The sequence below is a fragment of the Tenrec ecaudatus genome, chromosome 4, assembly GCF_050624435.1.
Source record: "Tenrec ecaudatus isolate mTenEca1 chromosome 4, mTenEca1.hap1, whole genome shotgun sequence".
NCBI classification, from domain to species: domain Eukaryota; kingdom Metazoa; phylum Chordata; class Mammalia; order Afrosoricida; family Tenrecidae; genus Tenrec; species Tenrec ecaudatus.
In genome coordinates this window covers 35,320,929-35,340,166 of record NC_134533.1, presented here as the reverse complement: position 1 = coordinate 35,340,166, position 19,238 = coordinate 35,320,929, and the positions used below count along the sequence as shown (strand labels likewise).

The 19,238-nt window shown below is 47.4% G+C and overlaps 1 protein-coding gene across 1 annotated transcript in view; it reads right to left on the bottom strand.

The window, feature by feature from the left end:
• Positions 1–290: 290 nt before the first annotated feature.
• PAMR1 (peptidase domain containing associated with muscle regeneration 1) overlaps positions 291–19,238 on the bottom strand; it is a 94,167-nt gene continuing 75,219 nt past the window's right edge. The window contains exons 7-11 of the mRNA XM_075548366.1: positions 9,610–9,822; positions 7,563–7,629; positions 4,506–4,738; positions 3,365–3,657; positions 291–1,290 (exon numbers count right to left, since the gene is read on the bottom strand). Of these exons, the coding sequence (XP_075404481.1) occupies positions 754–1,290; positions 3,365–3,657; positions 4,506–4,738; positions 7,563–7,629; positions 9,610–9,822 (1,343 nt within the window). The 3' untranslated portion in view covers positions 291–753. The remainder of the gene's footprint in view (positions 1,291–3,364; positions 3,658–4,505; positions 4,739–7,562; positions 7,630–9,609; positions 9,823–19,238) is intronic.

The window sequence follows — 19,238 nt, the reverse complement described above, 5'->3', positions numbered from 1 at the left end:
GGTTGGAACAGACTGGATGGCACCTGACAAAAGCAGCCATCCCTGGAGTTGTCCTCTGCATGGAGCTTATCTGGGGGTGCCACCCACCTCCTCCTTCAGCCCACTCCCCACCATGCTCCAAGAATGCTTTTGGACAGACGGCAATGGCTTTGCCAGAGGTACCATTTGAGAACTATAATTTGTGGCTCTATTTTAAAAGGACCATGACCAATGTATTGTCCCCAGACTGTGCAGTGGAGAGAAATAGCATGTAAGGAACATATGTTGTGGAGGTCAGCTGGTAACCCTTGTTTTATTAAACTATGTACAGGGGATGTGAAAGGGAAACAATCGCCTTGGCCTGCAGCTATATACACAGAAAGCACGCACCTCCTCCAAGCTCCACTGTCCGCAGACCTGCAAGTGGCTCTTTGCGACTTGGTTTGGTTCATCAACTTAATCCACTTGATGAACACCTTCTCAACCAGAGCCGATCATGACATTGGCCTCATCGAAGAGTGGGGAAGGCTCCCAGGTCAGTTGAATGGGGGAGTTTTCCTTGCTATTCCAATGGTCTCTTGAAAGTTCTAGGGTCTTCTAAATGCTTTGTTTAAGCAATCAGGGACACCATGTCCTACCAGCAGCCAATCTCCATGCAGCCTCCATGGACTTTTGTCCCTGAAATCAGAAGGTATGGCACAGCCAGATTCATGGTCTTCTGTCAGGAAGAGTCACGCGTGAACCCTTGGGAAAGCTGCTCCCTGGGGCTGGGGCTCATTTGAGGTTTCTCTCAATCCAGTCTTTAAAGGGCAGCACCTTGGTGAAGGCTGTGGAGAGGCTGTGGCTGCAGGTCTTGTCATAGCTCCAGCTGACCAGCCCCACCAAGTGCCAGCGAGGCTCAGGCGATGCCCGTCCTGGGAAGGACACCGCTGCAATGCCCCCCGTCTCAGCCGGGCAGATGTTAGAAGGGGTGGTGGGGTCCTGACGGGCACAGAACATGTTATCTGTGACACTCACAGGGATGCCGTGGTCTTCATGTTGTTCCTCGCACAGCAGCGAGTCCACCACGCTGACCAGCCCCGATCGCAACGTGTCGTTCTTGAAGCCGGGGGTCCTCACATCGGCCAGGACGTTCCAGCCAGCCACGGTGATTCGAGACTCCTGGAAGGAGGTGCTGAGGTCGCGTGCGGCCGCCAGGCAGATGGGCTGCACTCGGGTGCTGATGCGAGCCTTGTCCAGGAGTTTCAGGACGGCCAGGTCCGAGTCGAGCAGGATGGGATCGTAGTTAGGATGTAAAATGATGGCAGAGATCTAGAAAAACAAGGAACAGACAGCCAGCGTGAGCAGCCACCGCCACGGCGGACAAGGACAAGCCAGCCCGGGGGCAAGATTCCCTGGGGAAAATGTCTCCATGACAGCTGCAATTATGTTGAGCCTCTGAGCTTAAGGGGTGTGGGAAGAATGACTCAACTTGCACGGTGGGGAGCCAGGAGCCTTGGTGACGTGGCGGTGACAAGTTGGGCTACAACCTTCAAGGTCTGCAGTTTGAAACCACCAGCCGTTCTGCTGGAGAGAGACAGGGCTTTCTATCCCTCTAGTTACAGTCTCAGAAACTCACGGAGGCAGTTCTGCCCTGTCCTATGGGATCACTAAGAGTCAGCATGGACTCGATGGCAGTGAGTCTGGAAGGTGGTACGCTGCTGTGCCTACCAACACCTGGCCGGTGGTGCTGAGGAAAGGGAGTGGCTGGGGCTGCCGCGCCCGGGGCTGCACATGTCGGTGGGCGGTGTGTCCTGCAGAAGCATCCTAACTGTGTCAGAGAACCTAGGACTCTAGGTTTCTATCTGCAGCTTCCTGGCATCTTAAATGTTGGCAAGTAACGGATTTAACAAACATTAGGCTGGTGCCATCGTGTCACAAACCCTTGAAGGACACCACTTCAAACCAGTCAGGTGGAGCTGTACCTAGAATGCTCCCTCAGACTTTTCCATAGTCTTTCCTGATTGTGCCAAGCCTTGCTGACCATTCTCTCTGATGGGGGCTTCTAAGCTACCCTCTGTGTCCTGCATTTCACTGCTGAGAATGCTCACTTCCTCCACCTGCACACGGGCACATCGCCTCAGCTCTTCTCCTGTGTTGCACTGATCACAATAGACTGGTTGGAGCCATGGCGGTATACTGGTTACACATTGGGTTGCGATCTGCATGGTCAGCAGTTCAAAACCACCAGCAGCTCAGACGGCAGAAGACTGGGCTTTCTACTTTTGTACTCAGTTAAAGTCTCAGAAACTCACAGGGGCCGCTCTGAGTTTGGGTTTGTTTGTTTGTTTGTTTGTTTGGTCTCTCTCATTAGACTGTAGGAGCTCCAGGGCAAAACTCTTCTTTTATTTTTATGTTTCTATTCTCAGTGAATAAAGTGGTTCACATGATGATTAGGGGCGCTCGATAGTGTTTGGTCAGATGGATGGGTAGATGGTTGGATGGAAGATATAAATGGATAGATGGGTGGATGGGAGACAGGTGGATAGATGGGTGGATGGGAGGCATATTTAGAGGAATAGAAATGGATGGATAGATGGATGATGGGAGATATAGATGGGTAGATGGGAGACATAGATGGATAGATGGATAGGAGAGACAGATGGATAGATGGGAGATACAGGTGGATAAATGGGTAGACCAGAGATAGAGGGATAGATGAATGGATGGGCAATATGGATGGATAGATGAATGGGAGCTATAGATGGTGAATGGGAGACATATGGATAGATGGATGGATAGGAGAGACAGATGGATAGATGGGAGATAAAGGTGGATAGATGGGTGGATCAGAGATAGAAGGATAGATGAATGGATGGGAGATCTGGATGGCTAGATGGATGGATGGGAGCTAAGAAAGGAGATACAGAAAGCGAGAGAGAAACCCCTCAAGCCAAACCCAGTGCCATCAAGTGGATCCGACTCCTCGCAACGCTGCATAGGGTTTCTGAGACGGTTATTCTTTACAGGAGCAGGTACCCTCATCTTTCTCCCACAGGGATGGGTGCACTTGAACTGCCACCCTCAATGTTGCCGTCCAACACTCACCTGGATACTCTCCAGTGATTAGGGGTGTCTTGGATAAAATCGATGTCCTCAAGGGCATAGTGTCCTAAGTGTGGTAGGCTACTGATATTGATTTGACTCTCTCAATGAGGTATCTTTGTCTCTACCCGTTTTAAAAACCACTAAAGAAAGACAACTTCTGCATGCCCCTCTCTAATGCCTGTCACGATCAAATCTTGAGCTCCCACGCTGTGGTCACCAAGTGTCACAGCCACTGTTTGTGTGGTTGTGGAGCTCACGGAGCCAGAGGCCCAGGTCCTGTGTTCCAGCCTTCTCTCACCCGTAAGCTCTGGAGGGTTTTCTCATCCCGGTCCTCATCCCTGTAGAACTTCCCCAAGACGACTTTGAGGTCTGCTGTCTTGATCACAGTCACCTTCCCCAGGTCGGTGACACAGTGGGCCGCCACCACCACGGTGCGCTCGTTCACCAGGGCACCACTGCACACCAGGAACCACGCGCCCTTGTGCAGGCCGCCTCCTTGCGCCCCACTGGTCCTCCTGTAGATGGCTGCCTGCCACGGCCAGCGCAGGCCCTGGGTCTTCGGAGTAGTATTGTTCTCTGTTTTCCCACAGACTGTGGAGAAAGCACAAGCTCAGTAAGGTGAATTCAGGTCTACCCCACCCTCACCACCCCACCAGCCCAAAAAGGGAGCAGTGAATTCAAAGGTTCCCTATTCAAAGGAAAAGATGTCACTCTTTCAGGGGAGTGCAAATCTGGACAAGTAGTGTGATGACCACCAAGCTGCCCAACCTCCCTGTCTCCTGTCCCTGAAAATATTAATCAGCTACCTCCATTGACGATAATGTCTAGGGTTGAGATTGGAGGCTTTTCCAAGACCTGAAACCAGGTTCTATGTCTGTACTTACTGTCCGCAGGATTTACTATCAATTATCACTGTACATACTGCCAGAAGGCACTAAGCTACTTGGTTCTCCTTTGGCAGCGAGGAAGGGGACTGTAGCTTGGTCTGTGTGTGCAATACCTTAACCAAGACCCGTCCATATGTCGTCTCAATCATCCTCACCACCACTTAGGAGGCAGTTAATATCCTCGCCATTGGCTGATGAAAACTCATCAGGTATAGAGAGGTTGATCCTTTCCCACTTGGTGTTTAAGGACTCCCCTCTCTTTTCCTCAAGGACATCCTACTCTCAGGAAATATTCTGATAGAATTATCAACAGAAAGTATGTTCCCCTCTCAGTTTAATGATCACATTTTCCTAGAGAGTAAATGTAAACCCAAAGAAACTCTAAGTGTGAAACTGACAGCTATCACCAAGCAAGGAACAGCACGGAGGGACCATGCCGTCCTCTGGGCAAGCAGTCTTTCCCCAAAAAGGCTTCTGGGAGGAGTCCTGGATCGGTCCAGACTCAAGCAAGAGGAGGCTGCTCCTACACCCTAAAGAAGAGCGTCCACTCACTGGGGATACATGCTGGCGCCCGCCCGCTCCACCTCCCAGTCTTCAGACAGGTCCTCCGGCTGCTGCCTAGGCGGCGGTAGAAGGGCGAGATGCACTCGTATTGGAGCTGGCTGTGCAGATGCTGGTACCCCGCAGGCAGCTCTCCGAAGGGGAGAACAGGCTTCTTGGTGGGGGCGCCCTGCAGCTTCTGCTTGCTGAGTGCTGCCGAGTAGAGTTGGTGGAGCGGGGTCTCCCTGCGTCGAGGATAAGGGGCCCGAGAAAGCAGGGTGAGAGACAGCTACAAGTGTCCATGTCAGTCCACATGCAGATTATTTAGATGCGGAAGAAGAAAACAATTTACTATCTCAGTCAGTCTCTCTCTCTCTCTCTCTCTCTCTCTCTCTCTCTCTCTCTCTCTCTCTCTCTCTCTCTCTCTCTCTCCACACACACGCCTCCAGCCTACCACTGGGCCAATTTCCTTAATTCTCCTGCAGGCCCCAGACTTCATTTTATTTCCCAATCTCCGTTTATGGCATCCCTCCAGCTCCCTAGGATTTTCACCGAGGAGGATAATGGCTGGTGTAATAGCTCTTATCCTGAGGTATGCTTTACATGCACACAAAAGAAATTCATTGGGAAATTATACCGGAAAGGGAGTTCATGTGAAGTCGTGAAATCTAGGCATGTTTTCTTTCGCTCTGAACATTATCATAATGGGACAATATTAGGAGTTGGCTCACACTAAACTGTGTTGATACCGTAGCTTGATTTGGCAATTAGCGATGTAATTAGCACACCTCAGAGAATAGAACTTTCTCTCTGGGCACACTGATGGGGGAGGGGGATACCGAGCTTTGTATGTAAATGCAGAGAGATGCAGTAAGTGCGCCCTGATGCTGGGGCCCCCAGAGCCCACTTGGAGGTGCTTGGGGGAGATTGTGCACGGGCCGTGCGCTCTCTATATTGGTGCCGGGCGACAGTCAACTGAACAGTTGGAACTGCTGGAGGAACCGATGCTTCCCTCCTGCTTAATGCGTGGAGAGAGACGTTAGCAGGGGAGCTCAGGGGCCCACAGGAAGGTAAAAGAGTCCCCAAGACAGAGCTTAGCCTTCATGGTTAGCTGGCTCTACCAGGTCAATGTTATTATCAGCTTAAGAAATCTATTTGCTGTGTCTGCCCAGGACTTCCCTTGTGTTCAACACATCTTCAGCTCACGTTTCAAGCAAGGCCTGCAGTTCCAGGAGCTTTTCAACTTAGAACCCAGTTCAACGGCTACATGGTGAAGGCCTATGCCAGCGGTTCTCAACCTGTGGGTCACGACCCCTTTCACAGGGTCAGCTGATGATTCATCAGAGGAGCAAAGTGACAGTGATGAAGTAGCAACAAAAAATAATTTTATGGTTGGGGGTCACCACAACATGAGGAACTGTATGAAAGGGTCGCGGCATGAGGAAGGTTGAGACCCACTGGCTTATGTCGCTTAGGGGGGGCTCCCTGCCAGCAACCCATCAGCCTGAAGGACACTTGGCACCAATTTCTAGACTTGTTTCCACCCCATAGGAGCCACCTGGCACCTAGTTTCCAATCCCTACTGTCCACTGGTCCTTTCCAGAAGCTCCGGGCTCCTTCCTCTACAGCAGGTCTTCCTTGGGAAGAGCAGGTTCGCCACACTTTAGTGGCACACCTCATCTCAGGTACATCACAAAGATCAGAAAAGGGCAGATTTGGATTTTATTGCCTCTGTTTCCAAGGAAATGGCTTGCTTGGAAAGGGAAAGGTCTAAATGGGATGAGAGGGTGAGAGAGGCATTCCCAGCTCCACTGCTGGATTTTCCAGACCACTTGGATGGGGCCAACTCTAGCCACTCATTCTCATTGTTACAATTTCTACCCAGAACTTGGTTGAAGTCTTGTGCATAAAGCAGCAAACCCTGAACCAGGCATTGAATTTTCATCCTGCCTTCGCCACTTCTCTGAGCAACGTGATCTTGGGTAAACTACTTAGTGGCCCTGCACCTCAATTTTCCCATCTGTCAGATGGTAGTAATGTTTATAACAATGGCCGAGGTTGTAGTGAGGGTGACATGAAGTACTACACACGTTGTCAATGGTAAGTATGTGAAGAGCAACTGGCACATAGTAAATGACAAGTGTCAGTGGTCAGCCCGGCATCTGATTCTGACCACAACTGCCAAGGGTGGAGGTTACTGTGATAGCCCTCCCTGCTTTTGAAAAGGGGAAACTAAGACAATACAAGTGAGTAGCCAGCACCAGTGATGGGCAGAACCAAGTCTATCGTGTTTGTTGGTTGATGCACTCTCTCCACTCCCGTTTTTCGTTGAAGGCCTTTGATGTGGGAGGCCCTGGAGACTCAGCACGAACAAAACAGGTAATGTCCCTGTACTTGTATGGTACTGGATGTGGGACGCAAATTGAGCAAGTATGTGTATCTAGACAACAGGTGTAAAGGATGCTGAGCTGATAGCTGGACTCACAAAAACTCAAACAACTTCCTAAACCATCTGCCATTGCCCCCGATCCCACGAGGACACATGATGACCTGCCCCACGGGTGGCAGGGAAGAACTGTGCCCCTGGGGTTCGCAGTGGCTCGCTTGGTTGGACATAGATCACAAGACTTTTCTCTGGGTAGATTTGAACTCCCAACCTTCTGGTAATCCACAGAACATATGCTAATCAGTGGGTACCACCAAGGCGTTCCTAAACCAGAACTGGCTACAACTGGTAAGAATCCCGTCTCCTTAGAAGCTGCTGTAGGATTACAGATATTTCAGGATGACTCCGTATTAAAATCTAGTCCCTCCAGGACCGTCTCAAACTTCTGTCCCTACTTTCCCATGAGCTACAGAAATTTGTACATCTTCCAACAGCTGCTACCTCTTGGCCGAAGGCAGTCTTCTAATGAGGCTCCCTCAAACAGGCCCTATTCTTTGCTAGCCGGTCAGTACTGAATGTCCCTAGGGAACTCCAGACTGTCTTTGGCCCAACACCAATGGAAAAGAGGATGGAAGGGGAAAGAGTCATTCATTTCAAAGCAGAGTCCAAAGCTGTGGCCTCACCTTGATTGAACCTGCATGGGGAGGACTCGCCGTCTCACCAGGTCGGAGATCTTTGGCTCGCGGCAGGCTAGAAGAAAAGGCAATACTGCATAATCCTCTTTTCACTTCGATGTTTACATCTACCCATTCCGATTCCTACCCTTCCTGGACACCGGCTGCACCTGCCCTCAGATTCTCAGAGGAGAGACATGCAGGCCCCGCTTGGGCAGCTCACTCAGAAAAGGGCACACTGCCTGCCTCCTAACTTGACGTCCTGCTGCGGAACTCCAGTTAATGCCTTAGAAAAAGGTACCAGGTGGCTGCTCCAGCTGAGTGATTCAGGTCAATAGCATTTATTAGATTCGGAAGGTCTGTTGATATACATAGTATTTGCAACCTTGATCAAAGTCAAACTGAGGTTTCTGAAATGAAGCCGCACATAAGGAATGAGAAGCTTCTTCGATGAGACCAGACGATAACGTCCACCACAGGCAAGGCTTGGGTACCTGAGTCTTCCATGTCCCTTCTCTGCTTTAACTAAGGTCCCTGACAACCATCTGAAAGCACGGTTTAATCGTGTGAACATTTCTCTTTCTTCACAAGTGAAAGGACTCCTTCCCAGCTCCTTTTCCCAATTAGGCAGCCAATATTCGTCTAATTAGCAACTCAGAGAACTTTGATTGTATTAACTCACAAGGGAAACGTTAACAAAACTCTCCAAGGATATATGTAACACCATTTCCCTTCTTAATGAAATCCCCCATGGAGTCTGTGCTGGTGGCGACCAGGAAGGTGACTTGTGGCGAAGGTCTAAAGTGGCTTGTTCTCTCCACAACCCATTCCCTTTCACTCCTTTAACAAAGAGCCCTGTTGCTAACAAACACCCTGAAGGGAACCTGGACGAGTGGAGCAATTATCTGGATAATCTAGGCCACAGATATGCATTTCTTCCCAGGAAGTAACCCAATCATTCTGCCTTGCCCCTCACAAAAAGTAGGGGGACTGTTGACAGCAACAAGCAGTGGAACAATGTAGTAAGAAGCTCTCCACTCCACTGCAAAGGGGCGAAGTTCAAATGTCTGGATTCAACAGTCTCATGTTCAGGTTCAACCCACCTTTTGAAGTGGATCTCCTTGACTCCCAGTCTGCTTCACTTTGAGTACCATGATTCTTTGGCTTCTGCCAGAGTCTCTTTTCTGCTCATGTGTCTTCCATCTGGAAGATTACCCACCCCCACGCCCACTTGCTGCTCCCCATTCTCTGCAGCTCTTCTTCCGTGCTCTGTGCAGCGTCTCCACTGCAGGTGGGGTTGAACCCGCCTCCTCTGAACCTTGACTTCTCATGGGTTCATAACTCCCTTAGGTGACGAAGGGCTCCCTGTGTTTTAAACGTCTTGACATATCAAACTCCTCCCCACCACACCCTGCCTACCACTTGCAGGGATGAGGTATCTATTGTGTTATTTCTCTCACCCTGCCTACTCTTGAATGGAGGGTAGATAAGTACAACTTTCTACATGCTGATTATTTCCTGGATTCGATCCTTGGATTTGCACATTGGAGACTCGGCGCTGTACTTCATATTGGATATAGAGTCGAAGATGAACATAGCTTTAACGTCGCTTATTAATTTCTTTAATTCGGTCCTGAGATCTCATACAAGACTCAGCCCTGTCATCTTTCCCAAGTAGCGGTGCAAACTCCGTCATTCTCCGTGATCACATCAAGATGTCACGCTCCGGAGAAGCAGGCCCTGTGAGGTCCAAGGAAGAGAAGCATTGCGGGACGGCACCTAATTGAAGAGCTTCTCCGGTTCCACCTCAAGCCAAACCCACTGCAAATGAGTTGATTCCAGCTGATCCTGGAGGACAGGACAGCCTGCCTCTATGGATTTGAGCAACTGTAACCATCATGGGAATAGGAAAGCTTCATCTTCCTCCCTTGCACGGACTGGTGGCTTTGAAGTTGCCAGCCCCAGGCATAATCACGATGCCACCAGGGTTCTAGGAAGAGCAACCCAGACCATGGTTGGAAGCTGGCGGAAGTCAGAAGAAAATCGGTTAGGTTACCTTTTATGCAGATGGGCTGTTTTCCTGACCACACTCCGTTCTCCTGGCAAGTTCTCTTGTCATTGCCACTGAGGACATAGGAGCTGTTACAAAAGAAGGACACAACGGTGCCAATTTTTGCAGAGCGCCCATCGAGAAGGCCGGGGCCGCCCGTTATCTTCTTGTACCCATTGACTGGGCCCCCAGGGTCTGAGCAGTTTTTCTCTTCAAGGACTGAAAGTGAAAATAAGAAAAGAGTGCTATTCATCATCTGAAGAGTCGAAACTCTGCATGTTTCCTTGAAATAAGAATTCGGGGGATTTGAAGTTCACCAAGAGAAACTCATAATAAAAAATGTATGTCTTAGATCTGTTTTCTCCTAGCTTTCATGATTTATTCTTATGGTGAAAAGATATATATATATATATATATATATATATTCCATATATATTCCACGTATAAATAAATTTGAAGCAACAAGCCCACATGGAAGAAGCACACCAACCAGTGAGATCATGAGGTGTCACTGAGACTGGGCAACGGGCACCAGATTCACAACAAACACTAAACAAACAAACTAAAATGCATTGGTGGGAATAGAGGGAGGGGGGTTGGAGCAGAGACCCAAAGCCCATCTATGGACAATAGAACATTCCCCCACAGAATGGTCACAGGGAGAGGGCGAGTCAACCAGGGTGCAGTAGAGCACTGATGGGTCATGCAATATACTTTTGATTCCTTACGGTCTCCTCACCCCCGCTCTCATGACCCCAGTGCCGCTTCCCAATACAAACTAGACGGGAGCATGTACACAGGAATAGGCAAGAGATGAAACTCACAACACATGGCACCCAGGAACAGGAATGAGAACAGAGATACCAAAAGGGAAGTGGGACGAGGGGAAAGGTGGGGAGGGAGGGGGGCGCCGATCACAATGAATGGCGCATAACCACACACCCCCAGCCAGGGAGAAGAACAACAGAAACCAGACAGGAAGGGAGACCACGGTCGGTATGAGATTTGAAAATAATTAACAATCTACAATATATCAAGGGGTCATGAAGGTTGGGGAGCGGGGAGGAAAAAAGAGGTGCTGATCCCCAGGGCTCAATGTCAAGTAAATGTCTAGAAAAGAATGAAGGAATATATGTATGAATATGTCGGATACAGTGGATGTATGGATTGTAACAAGAGTTGTAGGAGCCCTAATAAAATGATTTTTTTTAAAAGAAGAAATTTGACACCCAAACTGACTTTCTGATAATCTGGTTCATTTTTCACATTGGGGAGGTGAGCTTGCCTGGACAAGATAACCATTTCACCAAGATTTTATGATCGGTATAGACAGTCGTTGTTCTTCAGTGTCTTGTCCCATTCATTCCCCCAAAGCTTGGGCGATGAGACAGGACTACTCAGCTTCCAACGCCCCTGATGGCATAGTGGGTTATGTGTTGGGCTGCTAACAAAGTCAGCATTTGAACTTACCAGCTGCTTGAAGGGAAAAGAAGAGGCTTCCATATGTCCAGCCTTGCAAACCCAAACAGGCCAGATCACTTCTGCCCTATAAGATCGCTATGGCTTGGAATTGACTCGATGGAGAGGGTTTGCCCAGCTTCCAAGGAGCTCTGGTGGTGAAGCACGTGGCTGCTAACTGTGTGGTTGGAGCATTGCACCCATCAGTCTGTACCTCGGGAGAAAGATATGGCAGTCTCTCCTCTAAAATTACAGCCTTACAATCCCGACGGGCAATTTGATTCTGCCCTGCTGGGTTGCTGCCTGTGGTTTTTCTGATACTGTAACTCTTTATAGGAGTCGGCTTTTTCTCCCACTGAGTGACTATTAGTTTCAAACTACTGACCTAAGCCAGCAGGGCTCCTCGGGGTATAGAAAGGTCACTCACTCACTCACTCACCCACTCACTCACTCACTGCCATCGAGTCAATCCTGACTCATAGCGACCCTCTAAGCAGAATAGAACTGCCCCGGTGGGTTTTGGAGACTATAGCATTTTACAGGAGTAGAATCGTTCTCCCATGGAAAGGCTGGTGGTTTGAACAGTTAACCTTGCCACTATCAACCCAATATGTAACCCACTACACGACCAGGAGAGTAATATATATATATATGTAATATATATATATATGTAATATATATATATATATATATATATATATATATATATATATATATATATATATATATATAAAACAGTAAAATCTGTGAAAGCCAGGACTGGTGTAAAGCAGAAACCTGTTGGAGAAGGGAAGCTTCAATCTTCTCCGCTAACATCAGCGACAGGAAAGTGGTGAGCCTATAGTCTGTCATCAGCGGAAGAGTTGTGAGAGCCAGAAAAACAGGGAGGGTGGTGCTGATGCAGTCTCACTATTACAGGGTTCACGGATTAATGCAGTGGTACAAGCAATTCCTCTTAGCCCAGGCATATAACAGTCAGTCTCCATCCATTACCAGGGCATTTTTATTCTCTAACTCATGCTGGACAGCTACTTGAGTGGAAACGGCTGCATCGACTATTCTGAGCACTGAACAGGCTTTCAGCTACACTTTGGAAATATTCAACCAGATAGATGATATGTTTTTTCTCAAATGGATTATGGCACAGAACTGAATAGGACATGCCTAATAAAACAGAAGGAATCCCCTGAAGCATCGAACCTTTATTTGCTGAGACTGGGTAGTCCCCACTAGAACAGCCTCCTGGCTTCTTTTCGGTGGTGCCTTCGAACATACAGGCCTGTGTTTTTAAAACAGCACCCATGCAATGCCATTTTCCACTGGATACTCTTTTTACAATGACTGCCATCGCTACCTGTCAAACAACCTACTGGCTTGCCTTCAGGAAAGAAAAAGAAATCTTCCATCAGATAATACTTCTCTAATACTACAGAATTCAAACGAAATTGAAATCTTCCCCCTTGTACTATTGGGCAAGGTGGCGAAATCATCCAAGCGACTGATTTGACCCCTTTAAGATTGCCCACAGGCCACGCAGCAGAGAATATCGATGCTCCTGTGTGGCCGTGTTAGTCCAGGTTGCCTACAGAAACAAATCCAGAGACACTCATGTGTGTAAGAGATAATTTTATAACAAAGAGCAATTGTATATTGAGAAAATATTTCAGCCCAGTCCACATCAGGTCCATAAGTCCGATATTAGCCCATATGTCCGACACTAGTTCACAAATTCTTCTTCAGACTCACGCAGCACATTCAATGATGCTGAATGCAGGAAGATCAAAAGCCAGTGGATGAAAAGCCTTGTGGATCCAGTGGCAGTGGAAGCATCTCCAGGGCTCTGGCTGCCATCAGCATGGCTCCATGTGGCTTGTCAACAGGAAGGTGAACCAGATAGTGGGTCCCGTGTCCAGGGAAGAAGAGAGACTATGACCTGATTGACAGGCTAGACTCCACCCCTTCATTTTTTTATCGAGTTGACCTGAAATTGTGTAACTGCCACAGTGCCTCTGAGCTTGGCGACAAGTGATTTACCAGTAAAACAAGGGACCCACGAAAGCTATTTAAAATGCTGAGATATTGTAAGGTGGGAGGTTTGATTTTCCAGCTTCAAGCGAGCTCAGAAAACCCTGGGAATTATATTTACAGAGATACTTCCTTGATGCGGCAACAAGAAACAGAGAAAACATTCTTTGTGGCTTGGGTAGCGGGGCCCATCTTATTGTACAGCCTCATTCAGTGCTCAGCACGTAGCCCACAGGGCACCCGTTGGGGCCCATCGACTGCTGCCATCTCAGAAACATGATTTGTTTTATCTGCAAGTTTAGTTGAACTGCTTGTCAACATAAAAGTTGGAACCTGTCATACATAAAAATCTGTATTTCTGACTCGTGACAAAAATTCAGCCCTGGAAACCCTGATCCTGAATTCCCACATGGCAACAGTCGACGAGCGCTGTGAGATGGGATGGTATTGTTCACTTGACCGCGGTCCTCAGCTGGCTTCCTAGCTCTGGCAAGCACTTGACTCTGTGGCCAGTGGGTTTCTCTCAAGACTGTGATTTGTGCAAGTCAAGTGTGCTTCTGAATTCATTTTGAGTTTTGGTAGAACTTGAGCAAATCACTTCCATTCTGTTCTGATGCCCTCTGAAAATGCGGGATTTCTTTCTCTAAGCGCCAGAGTTGAGTCAGAAAACATTGGGGTCTCCACACCCTCCCACTTCTAACGTGTTGGTGGCAAATTGAAAGGTTCCTTCTGTCCCATCAGAATGAGAACCATATGTTATGGCAGGTGTTCCCAGGAAAACCATGACTTCTGACCTCCTGGATCTCACTATTATTCCTCAATACGTTGCCAGCCCAACTCACAAAACTCGGTTTTATTTATTACAGTTTTCTTACAGCAAACACTATACACTTGAAAACATATGGGGCAAGATCTCGGGCGGCTTCCCAACACAGAGGGTCCACTTCTCAAAGACTATGCTGCCTTCCCCAGGAAGGTGTCTTTCCCCAGCCAGGAAGCTCACTGAACTTCTCTATCCAGGGTTTTGTATTGTGGTCACACTGATTTACCCATTGGCCATGTAACTGAACTCGGGTTCCAGCCCGGCCTCCTCTGAACTGACAGTTCTATTCCCTGGTGGGATTTTCTGGTTTGTCCAGCCTGTACTTCAGAGACACTTCATTAGCATATCTTGATAGGTAGACGTAGTCTGGAGCCCTCAGTAGGTAACGCAGGCTACAATCACTGGGGAAATTCCAGGGTTTTAATGGTGATCTCCCAGAACTAATAGCAAAGACTACATTCTGTGGGTAGTATTAGTTAGAAACTCTACAAAGCTCAAGATGGCCATGACTGTGGATGTTCAGTCATACAGACTTGTGTGGCCATGACACCCAAGACTGAGTACACTGTCACAAAATCAATTTAATTTTAGTCCTAGAGTATTTGAAGAAAATGAAATATACCCTTGCCAAATCAGCCCCAGCAAAAGACAAGAAATGGTTTCAATTTCTGGATTTGACAGGCAAGCCTGGTCCCTGGGGTTCTCTCTTCTTGTTAGGAAATGCTCCCATGGTCCACCAAGCTCCCACCTCATGACCCCCAATGCGCAGGATCCAGGGATTATATTTCCATGCTGTTTAGTGAGGATTTGACAATCAGGATCATTGAAAAGTTCTTGAGTCCTTGGAGGCAACAAGCCCTCCAGACAATCCAAGTCTTTTGTCTCTCACGTAATAAACCCTCTGACCAGGACTGAGGAACATGGCCATATTTCCTTCATGTTTAGATGTGTGTTCTTCTATAATCTTATTGTAAAAATAAGTTCTCGTGTGTTACTTTTCATGTGGAATTTCTTTTCTTTCCACCCAGAAAAGACATAATTAAACCAATGATGTGTCTTATACTTGAGATCTTAGAATGGAGATAACATTAGTGTTTATTTTTAAATTATTGGTCAAGAAGTGTCACTAGGATAGAACTCGGGGATGTTGCTGAGTTCGGGGTTCATGTAATGCAAGTTTGTATGACTAAACATCCAGAGAGATACAGACAATAGAAATAGCCATCCAAAGGGTCCAGATAGAAGGTCTCTTTTGATATTTAAGGAAATAAAAGCTCAAGGCCACCGAGAGAAAACTGAAAATACCTTTTAAAAAACAACCAAAAATAAAATTTAGAACCATGAAGTATAATGATAGAAATTTCAAATCCAATGGATGAGTTTAATAGCAAATTAGGTATAGTTGAAGAATGACAACAACCTACAAGGTTAGCTAAAAGCAAAATCTCAGCATGAAACCCCACAATACAAAGTGATGGAAAACATATGAGGCACATGAGATATGAGAAAGTTAACCAATTCATATATAATTAGAATTTTAGAAGAAGAAGAGCAAGAGAGAGAATGGAGAAGAAACCACAGGTAAAAAAGAAAATTGCTGAAAGGTTTCTAAAACTGATGAAAGACATCAACCTATCGTGTCACACAGTCCTATGAGCCCCAAGCCAGACAAAGAGGAAGAATACCACACAGAGACATCTTATGTCAAACTGTCAAAAACCAGGGCCCCCCCAAATTAAAACAGCCAAAGAAAATCTACTAAAGAAACATACCATAAAATAAATTATGTTGTGCTGTTATGTTATATACTTTAAAATTGGTATCTCGGGCTTTTAAGTTTGAATTTTGCTTGTTTCACCTTTTCTTTCAAATTCTATCATCAAAAACTGTAAGCTTAAATTTGTTGCTTATTATTTTGTGGTCATTATTTCTTTGGGTAAAAGATGAGAAAAGGTGGCCTAGGCCGTCCCTGCCGGGACTCTAAATATAACATTAGGTCTTCCAGTCCTTATTTTCCGTTCTCATACTCTATTCCCCAAGAAAATGTCTTTACCCTCCTCTGCAGCCAGATGTAAATGCGTCTAGTCATGAGGCCCTGACAGTGGTGTGATCCTGTCCATAAAGTTTTCCGTGGCTAATTCCTCAGAAGTAGACAGCCAATCCCTTCTTTGTAGTCTGTGTTTAGTCTGGAAGCTCCGCTGAGACCTGTTCACTTGGGGTGACCCTGCTGGTCTTTGAAAGACTGGGGACAACTTCCAGCATCACAGGACCTCACTAGGCAACACAGTGCGACAAGCTGACAGACAAGTGGGATCGATGCATCTGATCTACGGTGCTGCTGAAGAATAGTGAAAGGACCACGGACTGCCAAAAGAACAAGCAGACCAAAGGCTCCTTGGAAGCGAGGATGGTGAGACTTCAGCTCAGGGACTTGGAACATGTTATCAGGACAAACAAGTCCCTGTAAAACAGTGGTGCTCCGCCTTCCTCATGCCGAGACCCTTTCACACAGCTCCTCCTGTGGTGGTGGCCCCCCAACCATACAATTCTTTCCGTTGCTACTTCATCACTGTCATTTTGGTACTCTGAATCGGGCGACCCCTGTGAAAGGGTCATTCGACCCCCAAAAGGGGTTGCGACCCACAGGTTGATAAAGGCTGCTGTTAAAAGGACATCATGCTCGATGGAGTTGAAAGTCAAGGACAAAAGAGGAAGACCACTGACAGGGCGGACTGACCCAGAATGACAACCATGAAAGAATTGCCGGACTGGGTGCTGATTTGTTCTCTTGTACGACGTAGGGTCACTGTTAGTCAGACCTGACTTGAGAGCATCGAACAACAAGAGCTAGTATCTGAAGGAAAAAAGCAGGGCCTTCAGGACCGGATAGATATGAGTTCACACAATCCGTTGATTCCCTACTGTCCATAGCAAGCACACAATAGGTGCTCAATAAATACTTGTTGGTGAGCCGAAAAAAGGGATAAAGAATAAAATTTATTGAACTACAGCATGGAATGATCACTTAATTACACTGAGACCTACAAAATAGGACATTCACATTTCTCTGACTGGGCTGGTTTGAAGGAGGAATTTAACACAGTCTTCTTTCCCTTAGCCTGCCCTTAGGCAGACTCCATTCAATTGTCTTTCAACAGAAATTCTCTCCTCAAAGGAAAATCCACTGAGAAATCTAAAGGCCTGTTCTTGGCCTACTTAAGTGAACAGTCTTCTGGCCTCCTGGTCCGGTCCACACGCCTGTGTGGACTCAGACTCTGGGGGCACCAACTGCCCGCCGTCTCTGTGCCCTAATTGTGGACATTGACGCTTTCATGCCCGATCTTCTATCACGCAGCCACTGGGCCCGATTCTCCCTTTACTCTCCTTTCCTTCCTGCATTTTCCAAAGCCGCGGGATCTCCTCCAATGCCTTTGAAGAAAACGCTGAGATGTTTCTGCCCCACCACTTTCTCTCCCTATTGAGACATCTACCTGTTAGGATCCTAAGCGTGTCTGGGTCTCATCAGCGCTCCTCTCCTGCGTTTTATTTCAAATCCCGTTTTCCTCCAGCTTCTCTTTTTAGAAACCTTTGTATTCCCACATGGAAGAGATTCCTGAGTCTCTTCTATTGGATTTTTCAAGGGGTTTGTGTTTTATTTCAAATCGCCTCAGTGGGCTGGGTGTTTTCACACAAAGCCGGAGGAGAATTTAAAACATCTGCATCGCTGCCCTGAATGAAAAGCAAGCTCCTGCTTTGTTCAGTAAAATATTCCGAGATTAATAATAAATAGCACATTGCTCTGTTGCTTTTGGGACTCTGCCTGGGACAGAAACTCACCAGGCTTTGAATGCTCTCACGTGCCATTTGGTAAACAGAAAAAGTCCTTGGGAGTGCATTTCTTTAGGATGCGGTTTTAGATAAACATCTAAAAGCAGACCCTCTCTACCTGTGCTTCCTTTCTGCCTTTAGTGCATCCGGGCGAGGTGGCTCCCTGTGACCCACTCTGCAGACGAAGGGCCTGTCATGGCTCTGGCAGTGGACAGGCCTGCTGCCCCACTCAGGGGCGCTCACACCCTTGCACAGGGTATGAGGGTCATTTCGCTCATACGGAGAGTGGGATGATGCCCAGGAATATTTGGTCAGCATGCTTACCACCCGTAGCCACACACACTCCCAACCCCCTGCCATCTCTTGAATTGCCTGTATCCAGTGACTGGTGTATGGATTTTTTTTAAAGCTCCTCTCCTGTCTGGAGGCATTACATACCCTCCCCAGCCCTCACTGAGACACCGCCCCCCCCCCCCAACCAGAAGTGTAGCCAGTCTACTTAGAACGGAGGGTGGTCTGAGTCAATGGCCTTCCACACTTCAATTGTGGACCTTTGAGCCCCAAGCAGAGAATGTGCCCTGGAGATTTGAAGCTGTTTGCATAAAACCAGGGACCTATGTATAATCCTGGGGCACAGATGATGTCCCAACAATAAATGGGACTGAATTTCTCACAAGCTTGAGTCTTAGAGCTAGATTTAAATTGATTTAGAGCAAATAAAGTGCTATGGGTTTCACCTCTTCTTTCTGATTTATAGACTTCCACCCACCCTCACAACCAGACCAATAGGTAACATCGTGGAGAAAAGGTTGAAGTTGTCAAGGATTTCATCTTGCTTGGCTCCACAATCAATACTCATGGAAACAGCAGTCAAGAGATCAAAGGACACACCTTATTGGGTAAATCTGATGCACAATACATCTTTAAAACGTTGACAAACAAGGAGGTTACTTTGAGGACCAAGGGACACCTGACCCAAGCCATTGGTGTTTGTCAGTCACCTCGTACGCATGTGAAAGTTGGTCATTAAATAAGGAGAACCTCTGCATTTGAACAGGGGTGCTGGTGGAGAATATGGAAATTCCGATGGACTGGCAAAAGAACAAGCAAATCTGTCTTGGCAGCAGTACCGCAAGCATGCTCCTGAGAGGTCAGGATGGGGAGATGCTGTCTCGTGTACTCTGAACACGTTGTCAGGAAAGGCCAGTCTCTGGAGAAGGACTTCATGCTTGAGAACGTAGAGGGTCAGCCCAGAAGAGGGAGGACGGACACCGTGGCTGTCACAATGAGCCCAAACATCAGAACAATTGTGGGGATGGCACAAGACCGGGCAGTGTTTCACTCTGTTTGTACACAGGGTGGCTGTGAGGCACAACCTACATGATGACATGTACGCAACAACAACAACACGCACACGTTCATCTCAATGGCAGTGACTTCGTTGGATTCTTGGTGGTGGTGTTTATTCATCCTCAGCAGAAGATTGCTGGGGTGGCCAGAT